The following is a 16,732-nucleotide window of genomic DNA, read 5'->3' on the forward strand; positions in this document are numbered from 1 at the left end:
CATGAACTTCTTGTTTATTGTTTTCATGTAATGCCCGTTAAAGAATGCAAGTCTTAATCAAATTCTGTCATTCGAAGTTGGTTGATATCAGGAGAGAAGATTTTCAGATGTTGACTGGCCCTGAATGTATTTTTGTATCATAAATAATAATAATAAATGTTATTTTTACAGCACTTTTTATACAGACATGCAACCCAAAGTGCTTAACAAAAAAGCAAGATAAAAGATAACATAAAGCAAACACATTAAAATAGATTACAATACACATTAAAATGTACCGGTATTACAATACAATGTGGCCTATTAAGAATCATTCCACCTTGAATGCTAAATGAAAAAGATAGGTATGCACTGCATTTATCTCAGCAATTAAATGTTATTAAATTATTAAATTACATGTTAAAATAGTTTTCCCAGAGAAAAAAAATCTGAGGGAGTCAAGCATTCCATTTTGAATTTTACAATGTCAATCATTACAATTATAATCATTATTAAAGTAAATTAACTCGTTCTCAGCCATTGACGGCTATAGACGTCCAGAAATCATTTTAACTATTTCTATTAGTTTTTAAAAAAAATCCACTTTTGCTAACAAGAGAATGAAAACCTAGATTTTTTTTTTTTTTGTAAATTTAGAACAGATATAAAATTTATGATTAATCGTTAGTTAACAAGTCATGTGATTAATTAAAATTTAAAAAATTTAATCGCCTGACGGGCCTATATTTTTTTTATATTAAAAATAAGTGGCGTTTAATCGTAATTAATCGCATGATTATCATTAATAATGTACAATTAAAAAAAAAGGTTTTCATAAAAAATTAAATGAAAAATTGCTAAACTAATAGAAATAGTTCACATGAATTTTTGACGTCTATAGTCGTCAATGGCAGTGAATGAGCTAATAACAAATCCATTATAATATCCTGATTATCCTGATGCTTGCCAGATTCAAGTCGCTCGTCCCCTCCAAAACTGTTTGAAAAACAAACAAAACTAAACAAACCGGCTGATTTCTTCCCGTCGTGTTGCTTAAGTGTCGATCTTTACCAGCGCCTTGATGTCCCCTTGATATTTGGGCTTCTATTTAAGGTCTTCAGACATCTAACGGCCTCGGCGCGCCCCTCCCGGGACACCCCGCCCTCTCTGGGGCCCCCACGGGCCCCTGGGCCCCGGCTGTGCTGTGTAACCATCCCGAGTTAACCTTTCCCGAAGGCGCAGGGAAGCCTGGGCATGCGGCGCTCTTTAGCATAATGAGCCGTGTTCATCAAAGCGCCGCCATGTGCTGGATGGGGCTGCACCACAATGTGTGTGTGTGTGTGTGTGTGTGCGCGCACGCATGTTGAGAACCAACCAGTGTTCTAAATTACACACACATACATACACACTTGTGCCGCCCTCGGACCTCATTTGAGGTTGAAATCGTTTATGCGACCAAAGTGTCATCTATAATTAATGACCACTTGTGTGTAATTTAGAGGTATCTCACCTGTGGCCCCTGTCCCACAGCTCAGTGGGCACACACACACACACACACACACACATTTCACTTCTCCTTCTGAAGCCACTTAACTTGTCCTCAACCAAAAATGGATCAAAGCCCATTCAGTCAGTGTGTTGCGTAAAGGTCATACCAGTTCAAGTGGGGTTCCTATTGGTCCTATTGGTCCTACAAATCGAGAGAGAAAAAAATAGAGAGACTCTGTTTGTTTTTTTTTAATAAAGAAAGTGGTGACTTCATATACAAGTCACCTGACTTTTTTCAACAAACAAACTATCATTAAATTTTTTTATATATATATATATATATATTAGTGTTCTATGGTGGCAGTGAACTCAAATTATTTCTCAACAGCAGGTAGTGACCAATTAAAAAAAAAAAAAAAAAAGAGGCTTTGTGCTGTTCTACTGTCCTCCAAGTTGAAGTTTACTCCCAAAAAAAAAAAACAAAGAGCAGTGAATGTTGTGTACAGAGAGTCCTCGAGCTACGTCGCACGCGACCGACGCCGTTTCGACTTGTCCGTAGCGCCTTCCTTTTTCGTTAATTTCCCGCAATAATCGCGTCATTTCAAAGTTATTTAAAGTTGTGCTGTCCAGCAACGGACGTCTATCAGCCGATCAGCTCGCCATCAGGGCGTCACATTTTGAATTAGCTCTGCCGTCCGTCAGCAATGAATGACCGTGCGGAAACACAAAATATTGGTTCTGGCATCTTCCGGGTCGCGCAAATATGTGTTTTTTTTTAATTACTGTACAAAGTATTTTGATGTAAATGTCGTCTTTAACGGGGGAAATACGACTTGAGTACTGACAGGTGTAAAATATTTATACTCTGTGATCCATGTGTTTATTATACTGCCCCCAGGTGGCCAACCTGTACGCACCAGAAGGAGCAGTACAATGTCTATTGAATTGAAGAATAAAAAATTGATTTTGTTTGAGTTTGTTACTGGATGTTTATGAAATAATTTAGAAATTGGGGATGGGGGTTGTGTGGGAGGCTGGAACGAATTAATGGCATTTCCATTCATTTCAATAGGGGAAAGATGATTTCAAGTTTCAATGCTTTGAGCTTTAATTATGGCAACAGTAAAAAAAAAAAAAATCTGTCTAATTTGAAATCTTTTAATATGATATTGAGCCCATATACTGAATTCCCGAGTAATCACATTCCATGAATTGTCTTTAAAAAGTCTTAAATTTGGCTTCCTGCTTTTAAAACGAAAGTATATGTTTCTTGTTCCCCAGTGCGGCTCGGGTCGTTTCTCAAACTGCCAAGCAAACCTGCGAGCGCTACAGGCGGCGCAGCACTAAAACACTACGGCGGCGCAACGATGCGGCGCGCAAAGAGTTGGTTATGTCAATGCGATATTTATCACCTCTGATCAAGAAGAAATTAGTGCGAGAATAAGGTCGTAGATCACTGTGGGTAAGATTAAGTGTCAGTGGTGGGGAAAATCAATGGAGGCTGTGTTGTGTTAAGTGCGTCCAGTGTAAAGCGCACGGAAAGGTGCTTTGGCCTCAGGGCAGCGATGCTACGCTCAACTTGATGCCTTTTGAAAGCCGTTTCGATGACCAAGCGGCGATAGGATGATCGGAGATTTTAAATTTATGCTTGGATACAGAAAATAAAATGTGTTGATGAGTTGTCAGCTCACTATCTAAAATTAGACATTATGTATTTAAAAGAACCACACAAATTTGCTTAATGCTAGCTTAGTGCTAACACTTTTCGCTTTTGAAAGCCGTTTTGATGACCAAGCAGCGATAGGATGATCGGAGATTTGAGATTTATGCTTGGATACAGAAAATAAAATGTGTTGATGAGTTATCAGCTCACTATCTAAAATTAGACATTATGTATTTAAAACAACCACACAAATTTGCTTTCTTCTAGCTTAATGCTAACACTTTTCGCTTTTGAAAGCCGTTTTGATGACCAAGCGGCGATAGGATGATCGGAGATTTGAGATTTATGCTTGGATACAGAAAATAAAATGTGTTGATGAGTTGTCAGCTCACTATCTAAAATTAGACATTATGTATTTAAAAGAACCACACAAATTTGCTTAATGCTAGCTTAGTGCTAACACTTTTCGCTTTTGAAAGCCGTTTTGATGACCAAGCAGCGATAGGATGATCGGAGATTTGAGATTTATGCTTGGATACAGAAAATAAAATGTGTTGATGAGTTATCAGCTCACTATCTAAAATTAGACATTATGTATTTAAAACAACCACACAAATTTGCTTTCTTCTAGCTTAATGCTAACACTTTTCGCTTTTGAAAGCCATTTTGATGACCAAGCAGCGATAGAATGATCGGAGATTTGAGATTTATGCTTGGATACAGAAAATAAAATGTGTTGATGAGTTATCAGCTCACTATCTAAAATTAGACATTATGTATTTAAAAGAACCACATAAATTTGCTTTCTGCTAGCTTAATGCTAATACCAAATGCAAAATACTATAGACGGGCTAATAAAAACCATCGATAGTTGTGGTGTTACAACCCTTTTATCCGACACAAACACAAATTTAAACAAATATTTCCTTAATTTGATTTAATCTACTTTAGAATTTCAGGGATTGTTTTTCAGTATCATCAGATTTTATTATTCGACAGGATTTTCCTGGTTTTGAAACAACAACAGCAGCGTTGACTTCAACAGCTGATATCGCATGACCAGCACCAAGCAGCTATCAACATACGCTTTGCATTGATACACTGCAGGTCCAATCACACCGTCCTTGGTTTTGAGGTTTGCACCGGCATTATGATTTGAGCGGCATTGTTTTTGCCTCTTCATCACTCCCATGGGAAGCATCATTAAGTTTGCATGACGTCCTGTGGAGATGCAGCAGCTTTCAGGGAATGGCTGTTTTATGTTATCTTTGTCTAACTCAAAGTAGGGATGGACGTTTGTGTTATTATTCGCAATTTATTTGTAAGATTATTTATTATTGTTCACCATTTTTTTCCCCTATTTTTCGTGGATTTTTTTTTCTTCTCTCAAAGTATCATAGTTATGAGCTGACGCGTTAATCCGAAGCGCACTACTTTTGCACTCACATTTGTGCCCCTCGAAGAGATGCACATAATTACCTCGAACTCCAATAAATAGACCCGTGATCATTAGCGTAGTGGGAACAAGCCCGCCGCCATCTTTGTGATGGATCCCGTGTTTGGCGTCAGTCGTCAAGGAACAAATGACAATCCGATCGGGCTGCTAATTATCTAATGAACACGGACGCCGGGTGATTTGTTGCCATGGTGTTAGCTTGTTAGGTTAAGTGGTGCGAATTGCCGGGAGTGGCCCTCCTGTCATACTCTGTCTTTTGCCGGCTGCTTGTGGATCCCCGTGACTAATTTGGGTTCGATAGGTACGGATTTGGGAAGTAACAAAACATGTGAAATGGGGATGCTCATGTTTTGATTATTTGACATTTATGGAAACTTAACCAAGCAAATATTTATTATAAGAAAGCTGTAATTATATCAGTTTCATGTTTACATATCTTCATATTTACTTGTTTATAATAAATACATTTAATTATTTAAGGGCGATGATGGGGTAAAAAAAAATTGGAATTGTGGGAAAACTCTATAAGTTAGGAATGAGAAAAATAATGGCCCACAAAACATGAATTTTTGGAACATGCTGAAGTTGGAATGGTTTGAATCGGTCAAGAAATGTTGAAGTAGTTGAAGGGCAAAGTATGGTGGAATTTTTCTTCTTTTTTTTCTTTGGTCCTTCCTCGGGTCTCCTGACGGCCTCACGACTCTGGCTGGAAGTGTTCGGTTTAGGTGAACGGTATGGGATTTTTTAGGTTTAGGTGAACTAATGAATACACACACACACACATGCATGCACACACGCACGCACGCACATACACCTACTCACCCACATACAAAAAAATAAAGAAAAAGGAGAGCAATGATGATGACATGTCAAATCGGTAAAATTACCGAATAAACAATACTGAGCTCTCCAGGAAAAAAAGAAGGTTTTGTTCTAATACTGACTACTGTTTGGTGATGAGCAATGTTGCGTTTGCACCAAACATTCCTTTTAGAATGATGGCCAAAAAGTTCAACCTAAGTGTCACGCATTTTCTCACTTGTCATTTTTACTTTGCTTTGTAAAAATGTATCTTTAAAATTAGAAACTGAGTGTGAATATAGGTCATATTCATAGATTTAAAAACAATTAAAATTAATTTATCTTGAGCTCCCTTATCACAATAACCGAGCATTTCAACAAGGGTGTTTAGAATTTATTTTTATTTTTATGTCCACTTTATCTACAGGTTGTAATAAACAGCAGCTCATTTTTCTCTCGCACCTGCCAGCCTTCTGGCTCATTTGCCCCACAAATCACCCACCATCACTTTTGAATACGCTGTCCTGATTTGTTTGCGTCCAAACACGCTCAGTCCGATCGTGTACATTCAACTCCGTCTACCGCCTTCCCTCTCTTCCCATCCCTATTGACCGCACGATAAATCAGCCGTGACTCGCTCTACCTTGCGAGTAGACTTAATGAAAGCCCATCTATAAAGTGGCTAAATGGTCCTGACAAAAGTCCTAATGAGGGAATCAATAATTCAGTGATTGTTCCTCTGCTTATACTAATACATCCCCCTCATCGGAGCCATTCTTTACTGTATTCACTTCTGCGTGTCAGCATTGTTGTTGTTTTTTGTCCTTCACACTGGAAGATAAATGGCATTCTGCTGTTTGTCGTCCCTCGGAAAGATGAAAACTACAGACCATTCCGTATCGATCGGAAGCTCAGAATGTCGAAGCGGTGTTCCGCAGGGCTCGCTGTTTGGACCTCTGTTATTCAAAACTCCTTTTTGAGGTGTCAGTTTTCATCATGGGCAAAATTGTATTTATGGTTTCCCTCAGAGGGCTATTATGACTGTAAAAAATATATAATTATATCTTTATATCATTTTATTTGATTTGATTATTTGCATGATATGATTGGTCCCCAACCCTCCAGCCCATGACCCGGAACTGGTTTGCAGGTCATTTGATACGGGGCTGCACAGATATATTTAAACCCTGGCGAACCCACGGGGTCAAATTTGGCCCCTATAAACTCTGCTACTCAAATAACAAAGACCTTTTTTTTTTTTTTTTTAATTTTACTTCAAAAGTCCAGAGTGCCACTTCTGACCCCTGCGTGGGGCCATCTAGTGGATGAATATTGCACTTACATGAGCCAGAGTGGTGGTGACAAGTTGGCTGCTGGCAACATGCTGTTTTGTTGAGCTGGAAATCAATCCAAACAAAACCATCTTCTCAGCAAACCATCAGATGGTAAAATTGTGTTTTTGTTAATCTATTTCATATCATGTTGCAGAATGCCTAGGAGTATGTTTTATATATATATATTTTTGATAAATTAGCAACTCTGAGCTAGTTAAAAAAAAAGGGTTAAAATTGAAAAAACATATATTTTGGTGTTCCATGAACTTATAACAGTCATTTAATGTATAATTCATAATTTTCCAAAGAAGAAAATGTTTCTTGGGTTCTCCAGGGTTAAGAATAAAAATATGATAATAATTCATACTGCATAGATTTCAAATGAAAATATACTATTTGACATATTACTGTATTGTACCTGAAATGTGGCCCTGGAGCGCAACCATTTCCCACGCCTGCGGTATGATATACAGTAAGAGTGCATAGACAGATGGTTAGGTCATTGATGGTCAGCCTTAGCAGTGGAAGCCGGGGGGGGTTCAGCCACCCCGCATCCCTCTGTTAATTGCGAGGTGCACTCAGATTCGCCTCCTTCGCCCACTAACGGGCACCGATGGTCCCCGTGCTTCATCTCGACATCTTCTTAACCACATTCATCATCGTCCCTCAATACGTGATGAACAGAGCGCATCATGTATTCGGTGGAGATTAATAATGTGCAGATCCCAGGAGTATATTTCCTTCCCAGTGTTAAGGAAATCCCTTTTCATAACAGATACGCCTTTACAGATGCTTTGGCTTATCATAAGATTGATGTCTTATCTACTCTTTGTCCCCTTTTGCCCTTTGCTTTCGCTTTCCTCTTCCAGAACAAAGAACAAGCTGTGGTACTTTGAGTTCGGCACTTCAGAGACGTTCTCGGCCACTTGCAAGAAGTTACACGACTTCCTGGAGGTTGAGGTGAGTACGGCCCGTCTCTTTTAGTAGACTTTAGTTTTGCTTGACATGACGTGGCACAACTCTAAACTCGTATTTCCCTTAATACTGTAAAAAAAAAAACAAGGGGTGTCAGGCGATTACAATTTTTAACCGTAATTAATCGCATTACTTCAATAGTTAACTCACGATTAATCGCAAATTTTATATCTGTTCTAAATGTACAATATTTTTTTTTATCCTCTTGTTCACATTAAAGTGGATTTTTTTTTAAACTAATAGAAATATTGACAGATTAATTTCATAATAATTCATAAAATTCTGTTAAAATTAAAAAGATGTACTGTACTGTAAAAAACATGTGATATTGATTTGCGTTGAGGTCATTTTTCTGCCACTAGACGGCATACTTGCATTTGTAATACGTTGATGACAGCTTTTTTCATATTAAGAGCTAACCAGTCTTTAACATGAAGTAACTTGTGAAATTTTTAAATCATAAAATACAACTTGACCCTAGTCTCCACACATATATGCATTATTATTACATTTATTGCTGCTAAATCTTGACGTGGACGTGTGTGCTGTGTTGCGACCAAAAATTTGTGGCGTTAAAGGAACTTTAAATTCACTCAAAATTAACGCACTAATTTTGACACGCCTAAAAAAACACCTAAAAATATTGCTTAAAAATAGCATTAAATCAGATGTGCCAACAATGAACCGCGATATAGCATAAAAACACTGGTTAGGTATCAGCAGACCAGCTCGTTTTCCATAAATAGATCAGAATTGTGCTAGCTTCACTCCTCTGAAAATGTGACGCGGCCCGGCACATGCTTCCCATTAGACTTGGTTGCCGCACAAAGGTAATTAACCCTACGCAACCCTGCAAAGTGTGATACCAAACGATAATGAAGATACAGTTCATCTTTTTTTTTTATACCACTTTCAAAAGTGCCGTAATAATTAGGACTAGGGAAGTATGGACGCTTGCTAAAGATGGACGTGCAAACTGACATCCATCCCAAAGAAAATTCCGAACCGATTTCTCACAAGTGCGACGGCGTGACCCTGGACCTGAGCTCCGTCTCCCTGGAGGGCATCGCCATCCTGAACATCCCCAGCATGCACGGCGGATCCAACCTGTGGGGCGAGAGCAAAAAGAGGAGGGGTCACCGCAAGGCGGCCAAGAAGGGCCTGGACAGGAGGACGCCTTTGACCGATACCAAGGAGCTCATGTTTGCAGTTCAAGGTGAGAGCAGACGAAGGGAAATTTTCAACACCAAACTTGGGACCCCAAACTTTTCACCAGTGCGTGAATATTTCATGGGTGACAAGGTGAATCACAGTGAGCGGCTTTTGTTTGCGACACGAAGGTAAAACAGTGTCACTATTTGGAACTGTCACTTGCGTATTAATGGCCTGTGAGGACAGCGGAGGACAGGCTCAGTTAATAGGAGCAGACTCCCCCGACTCCATTTGCGTCAAAAGGCCGGCCGGCAATAGCCAAAAAAGAATGCGACCATGGCTACCTGCTAAAAGGGGAAGAAGACCTAAAATGTCGATGATTTTCCATACACTCTAAAAACAGTTGGGTCAAAAGTAATCCAATTATGGATCAAAAAAGACCGATCCACTATATGGGTCAATTTGACCCAACATCTGGGATGTTTTATACAAAATAACCCTTAATTTATTTTAATTTTATTATTATTATTATTTTTATTTTATTTTTTTACCCAAGTAAAGGATCTAACCAATATTTATGAGCTGTTTTACACTAAAAGACCAATTTCCTGACTCAAAGTAGGGGATCGGTCAATTTTTGACCCAACTTTCTGGGATGTTTTATACAAAATAACCCTTAATTTATTTTTATTTTATTATTATTATTATTATTTTTATTAATTTTTTACCTAAGTAAAGGATCTAACCAATATTTATGAGCTGTTTTACACTAAAAGACCAATTTCCTGACTCAAAGTAGGGGATCGGTCAATTTTTGACCCAACTTTCTGGGATGTTTTATACAAAATAACCCTTAATTTATTTTTATTTTATTATTATTATTATTATTTTTATTAATTTTTTACCTAAGTAAAGGATCTAACCAATATTTATGAGTTGTTTTACACTAAAAGACCAATTTCTTGACTCAAAGTAGAGGATCGGTCAATTTTTGACCCAACTTTCTGGGATGTTTTATACAAAATAACCCTTAATTTATTTTTATTTTATTATTATTATTTTTATTAATTTTTTACCTAAGTAAAGGATCTAACCAATATTTATGAGCTGTTTTACACTAAAAGACCAATTTCTTGACTCAAAGTAGAGGATGGGCCAATTTTTGGCCCATAGTTTTTTTTTTTGACCCAACGGTTTTTAGAGCAGATATACCCCCCAAAAAAAAAAAAAAAAAACATTGGAAGAGGAAACTGACAAGACTTTTTCGCCCAGAATTTTCTGCCTTAACAGGCTTCCATAGAATTACTCAATCAAACAAAAACAAAAAAAAAGTTTACGTTTGCGACCATCAGAAGGAACCTGCAAGTTGATTCAGACCCAACAAGCCTCGCCGCCCAAAAAGGTACATTTAGTAGTAAACATACACAAGTACATTAGCCAGAGGGGGCGTAGTCGAGCACGACACATGGATCAAACTGTTGGCAGGTTTTAGAGTGTGTGTATGCGTTCTTTTGTGTGTGCGCGCCTGTGTGTGTAGCTGACCTTTCTGGAGCTGTTAAATCATCCTGCTGGTGACGCCAGGAGACAAGCCCCTCAGGTGGAAGGGAATGGCTGCGGAGTGAATTATTTACAATGGGAGTGAGGTTTTTTTTCCCCCCCACTGTGGGTGGGGTGTGTTGTTTGGGGACTGATGCCCCATGACAAGCCCCTTGTGAAGCGCTCATTGGACGACAGATCGCCGCAGAAATCCTCCTCCCGACATTTTGCTGTAGTCGGACTTGACGGGCCTGCTGGTGCCTCGACAGCAGGAGGAAGTTTAGAAAGCTTTTTGGTCTCACTTCAAGTGAAGGACTTAGTAGGGTTTTTTTTTTTTTAGATTAGACTAAAAAAAAATCTTTCACTATACTTTACTGTCTTCTGTGGCAGCCTGTTGAGGTAGAAATGAATTAGGTCTGAATGTTGCAGAGTTTTAGTTGACAGTGGTCCTGCATGAAACTTCAGCTACATCTTGCACACGTATAGTTAGCATTTCTGTGGCAGCCTATTTAAGCAGAAACCCAAATTTGAGCTGCCCCTGCCTTAGTATTTCTTTGGCAGCCTGTTTAGTCAGCAAATTGTTAGGTCTGGGTCTGATTAAAACTGCTTTATTTTTTTTATATATTTTTATTTCTTTATATAAAACTGCTAAGTTGTGCTAAGTTTTAGTTCACAATGGTGCCAACAGCTAACTTCAACTACCTCTGACAATGTTCTATTTTTTATTTTTATGGCAGCCCATTTAGGCAACAACCCGAACTTGAGCTGCCTCTCGCATAGTATTTATGTGGCGCCCTATTTAGGCGGCGTCTAGTTAGGTCTGAATTAACTGCTGATTGCTGCCCAGTTCTAACTCACAGTAGTCCTGTACCAAAAATGTGTTACATCTGTCGTAGTATTTCCATTGCAGCCCATTTAGGCAGCAGAGTAATTCTGGCCAATCAACCTGCTGGTTTCTACCCAGTTTTTGTTTGTAATGATCCCACACCAAACACCAGGTTCTCCTCTAAATATCTTTTGCATTTCAATGCAGCCCGTTTAGGCAACAACCCAAATTTGAGCGGCCTCTGTCATAGTATTCCTATGGCACCTCATTTAGGTGGCATCTAGATAGGTCTGAATTAACTGCTGATTGCTGCCAAGTTCTAATTCACAGTAGTCCTGTACTAAACATCAGTTACCTCTATCATAATATTTATATTGCAGCCCATTTAGGCAGCAGAGTAATTCTGGCCAATCAACCTGCTGGTTTCTACCCAGTTTTTTTTTGTAATGATCCCACACCAAACACCAGGTTCTCCTCTAAATCTCTTTTGCATTTCAATGCAGCCCGTTTAGGCAACAACCCAAATTTGAGATGCCTCGGTCATAGTAGTTCTATGGCACCCCATTTAGGCGGCATCTAGTTAGATTTGAATGAACTGCTTTTGCTGCCAAGTTTTAATTCGCAGTGGTCCCGTACCAAACATCCTCATTACTACCTCTGTCATAGTATTTCTATGGCAGCCCGTTTAGGCAGCGAACTATGACTTCATCTGTCTCTTTTCCCACACTGCTATCCTGAATCTTTATTGCCTGAGGCTAGGAAAAAAGATCCCTGCCCATGGTGTCACAGTGCACGTCACCTGTGTGAAAGCGTTTGCACTCGGGTGAGAAAACGGGGGAGGGGCGAGGCCCCATGTCATCCGTGTATGTACACACAGTGTGACCCTGAAAAGCAGCTCACTCACAGCCCCCGATAGAGAGCGACGCCTGTCCATCACCATGGTGACGGGTTCGACAACAACAACAACAGCCACGGCAAAGCAGACGCGACAGGTTCGGAGCCGCCAGTCCGCACCCTCGCACGCACGCAGCGAGCCTTAAAAAAGAGAAAGCACGGCTTTCAATTAATGTGAACGCGCTCCCGACCGGGAAGGCAGCGGCTCCTTAATTTGAGGAGGGAAGCGTCGGAGGCTGAAGCAGATGGGGCCCCGCGTGACATCCAGCCTCCAACAGGGCCAAAATCAATACACATCAGTGCAAATTAATAATGATATGATCACAAGATTGCCTGGCATTGCCGGTGCAATCTAATTAATTGACACGCTGCTGTTCTTAACTCGCCGTTTACGTGTCTCAGATGCAGATGTACAAGTGAGGAAAGAGCGTGGCGTCTTTTGTTCTTTTACACCGACTTTCTTCAATATATTCTTTACTTATAACACGACTGAGGGTTTGTGTGGAACTTGGGTTTGAATTAGTCTGCTGGTTTTTCCTTATGTTCCTGCGCCAAACTTACACTTCCTCCCTAAATATTTTATTTAGTATTTCTATGGCAGCCCATTTAGGCAGGAAGCTAGTTTTCAATGAATCTTCTGCTTCCTATTGATGGTCACACACCTACGGAAGAGGATTAGGGCCAGTGAAGAGTTTGGCAGGATTCTCACTTTATTTTCTTCAAAAATATATATATATTTATTTGAACAAATGTTCTCATTTTTTTCATAAAACAAAAAACAAACGTCCCAAACACACAAAGCCCGAGAAACCAAAAAAAACACACACACAAAAAAAAAACAATCTGACAGACAAGCTAAACAAAGGTCAATGTCAACAAAACAAATATAATTCTGTCAAAACACACAAAAAAAAACATCACAAACATTAACTAAAAAACTCAAAACATACGGTACTGGTCAGAAATTTACATATTCACATAACCTACAGATATATACACTCACACATATACACACAAACACAATATATTCCCGGTGCTACTTTCAACATACAGTCGTTATGGAAGAAAGAGAAAAAAAAGAACAAACATTCAAAAGACGAAAATAAAGAAAACAATAATTTATAGATATGGTAAGTAAATAATCTCTAATACATTAGTTTAACTCAATAATAATAATAGTAATGGGCTAATTATTCTCACTTTATTCTCAAAATTCTGACTATAATCTCAGAATTCTGAGAATAAAATCCTGCCAAACGTTTATTTTCTCCCTAATCCACCTACCTAAACACACCAAATTTCCACTTATCCGCTTCAGCATTTATTTACTACTTCTATTGCAGCCCGTTTAGCCAGCAAACTAGTTGGATCTCGTTTGTGTTTCTTTCAGACCTGTCCGATCAGCTGTTAGAGGTGGTCGGGCTGGAGGGAGCCATGGAGATGGGTCAGATCTACACGGGTCTGAAGAGCGCTGGAAGACGCCTGGCGCAGTGCTCCTCCGTCACCATCAGGTTAGGGCTAATAATGAAAAGATCAAAAATTTAAAATTTAATTCCTTTCTGCATTGGCTGATTGCTGCCGATTTACTTAACAAAGGTTCCGCACCAGACACGCTTTGTTAATAAGTTCTAACTCTGATTGTGCATTTCCACCATTTCAGTCAGCTTTGAATCCTCTGTTGCAGAACCAGTAAATCGCTTCCCATGCAGATTGATGGCGAACCTTGGATGCAGACTCCATGCACTGTAAGTTTTTGAACTTATCTTTTGTCTATACAAAAACCTTCGCCAAGGCCAATTTAAACAATGACAAAAAAACACAGACAGACATTTTCCTGGTTCGTGGGAGCCAGTGTAAGACAACATGGATGGAATGTACCAATGGATTCTGAAGCGGAGCAAACCATTCACATCTTGACTCAAACACGAAATTTAAGTGCTACACCATTTTAACATGTTTGTATGTTTATCCAAAGGAAAGAAGTGAGGGTTTGTTTTTTTCTTTGCTGACAAAAACTTTTTGTTATGTCCTACAGTACCAAAAGAATGTATCTAAATCTGTTAATGTTAAAAAAAAAAAAAAAGTTTATTTATTTTTCTAAATACAAAAAAAAAAAATTAAAATCACGTTTGGAGAAATAGTAGTGAATACAACATGCAACAACAAAAAAAATTGCCATGTGTTTCAATAAGACAAAAGCACTCTACAGCATTGTACTTTGTTTGAAAAATAAATAAAATAAAATAAACAAAAACAATTTTTTTTAAATTATTTAATGGTGTGCGCGCCATAGCCACCACTATATAATACATACAAAAATACTGCACATACAGAAGAAAAATCATGAAACAAAAGCTGCATTTTATGCAGAGGATAAAGAATATCTTCCAAGTGTATGATTTGGCTGCATGTTTTGCTACTTTTTGTTTTCTAATATAAGTTGTTGAAAGTTTAATAATATACGGCAACATCAATGCTAGTTTCATTAGCCCAACTATAGCATTTTGCATTATATGATAGTATTAAGCTAGCAAACTTTTGGAAGACAAAGTTATTTTGGTTATGTGCAGAAACTTCAACTGGGAGTAGCAATAAATAGTTTAAAGTGAACACTTGCCCTCTTTGTCTTTATCTGTCAAACTGCTGCTTGTTAGCAAGATGGCTGCCACCATCTAGTGCTGTGAGCTTAACATTTTGTTCTCAACTCAAAACAAAGAAATCACTCAAGTAAAGGCTTGTATCTTGAAAATGTTTAACTGTAAACTGGGTCAGTTGCAAGTTATAAGCTGCTTTGTGGAGTAGTCGGGCATAAGGCTGGCCATCACTTGCTAAAACTTTTGCTTTTGAACTTGTGAAAAGTACATTTAAGTCAATTATATTTGGGTGATGACTAATCTGTGCTATGCATGTAGTAAAAGTGAAAGAATAATTAGCCTCCATTAGTGCAATCACACGTGAAAAGAGCGTAACATCTCGCAACCTGTTCATCAAAGCGAAAGCGAAACATGTCAGACATGGCTCAGAAATGCAAATGCGCTGACAGACACTCGTCAATATGTTTATTCATGCGGCGGCATTTGCATACTTGTTGTTAATAATTAGCGGGTTAACATCCCATTTGGACTGTGATGTTTTCTGCCAGCGTTTAAACAACACACGCCACGTGAAGAAGAAGAAGAAGAAGAAGAAGAAGAAGAAGAAGAAGAAGCCGTTGAGGAAAATGTGACGGCGCTGAAGAGCCCTCGCGGGCCGCTCGTTTGGTCACGCTGCGCCTCGTCGGGCGCCGTGTATGGAAATGTGTGGCGCGCTTCAGCGCGAGAGGGCCGTCGTAACGTAATTAAAGACAAAAACAAGCTCAAAGAAGGCGACGGGTTTCATTGTGAAAAAGTGCGGCCCTTTTCAGGGAGAAAACACTTGTGCTGTGTGGAGACAGATGTGAACAAATTACATTTCATCGTGGACAGCTGCGGGAAAAATGTCTGATCTTCGTATAAGTCGCAACCTTCAACATTTCTCGACAATAATGTTATTTGTCACATCGCGAGTCTAAACATGACATTCTGATGAATATTACATTTATATATGAAGCAAAATCAAGTCATTTTTATCCATCTAAGGGGGCGGCCATTTTGCCACTTGCTGTCGACTGAAGATGACATCACAGTCGGGCAACGACCAATCACAGCCCACCTGTTTTCTGAAGCTGAGCTGTGATTGGTTGTTGCCTGAGACCTGAGCTACTGTGATGTCATTTTCACTCAGCCAATCACAGCCCACCTGTTTTCTGAAGCTGAGCTGTGATTGTTTGTTGCCTGAGACCTGAGCAACTGTGATGTCATTTTCACTCAGCCAATCACAGCCCACCTGTTTTCTGAAGCTGAGCTGTGATTGATTGTTACCTGAGACCTGAGCAACTGTGATATCATTTTCACTCCACAGCAAGTGGCAAAATGGCTGCCTTCTAATACTGATAAAAACTGCTGGAGTTCTTGCTTAACTCATATTCAACTAACGCAATATTAACCAGAATACCGTGTTTAGACTAGTTAGGGCTGCATAGAAAATATTATTGAGAAATAAACTTAAACTTAAACTAATAACACATAAACTATTGCAATGAATCCCCATTTATCGCTAGGATACATAGAAATGTTTTTTTTATATTCAGTATATAGTTTGACCCCTCCCACTTCCTTTAAACACAATGGAATGTATTAAGACTTTTTTTTTTTTGCTTATAAGCATATGTTTGCGAATGTTGATTTCTTGTTATGGTTCGTCAGGCTACGTTCAAGGTCGCAAACATTCGCCAGACGCTCTTCAATAGTTTTAAGTTTTTCGAGAACAGGAAAAAAAGTAAAAAAAAAAAAAATATGTCACAAGGAAATTTTAAACATGCCAACACCAGCTAAATGTTTGTGACCTTGAATGAACCCTGTCAAGAAATCAACATTCTCTATCGTCACACCTTTTCAGATTAGCAACTTATTTGTTTTTTGTCTTTGACAGTGGACATCATTTTTTTTTAATATATATATTTTTTTAAATACAGGAGCATGTCTTAGAAAGTTAAATGAATGCTTGAACAAATAAATAGCTCCCTAAAGTTAGATTTTTTTTTAATATAT

At 38.7% G+C, this 16,732-nt stretch overlaps 1 protein-coding gene across 2 annotated transcripts in view; it reads left to right on the forward strand.

Moving 5' to 3' along the window:
- The window catches only part of dgkb (diacylglycerol kinase, beta), a 56,356-nt gene that overhangs the window by 36,553 nt on the left and 3,071 nt on the right, over nt 1-16,732 (forward strand). For both annotated transcript variants that reach the window (XM_077576315.1, XM_077576316.1), the window contains exons 21-24: nt 7,591-7,681; nt 8,717-8,912; nt 13,495-13,615; nt 13,789-13,849. In XM_077576315.1, the coding sequence (XP_077432441.1) occupies nt 7,591-7,681; nt 8,717-8,912; nt 13,495-13,615; nt 13,789-13,849 (469 nt within the window). The remainder of the gene's footprint in view (nt 1-7,590; nt 7,682-8,716; nt 8,913-13,494; nt 13,616-13,788; nt 13,850-16,732) is intronic.

This window comes from Vanacampus margaritifer, chromosome 9, assembly GCF_051991255.1.
Source record: "Vanacampus margaritifer isolate UIUO_Vmar chromosome 9, RoL_Vmar_1.0, whole genome shotgun sequence".
Lineage (NCBI taxonomy): Eukaryota > Metazoa > Chordata > Actinopteri > Syngnathiformes > Syngnathidae > Vanacampus > Vanacampus margaritifer.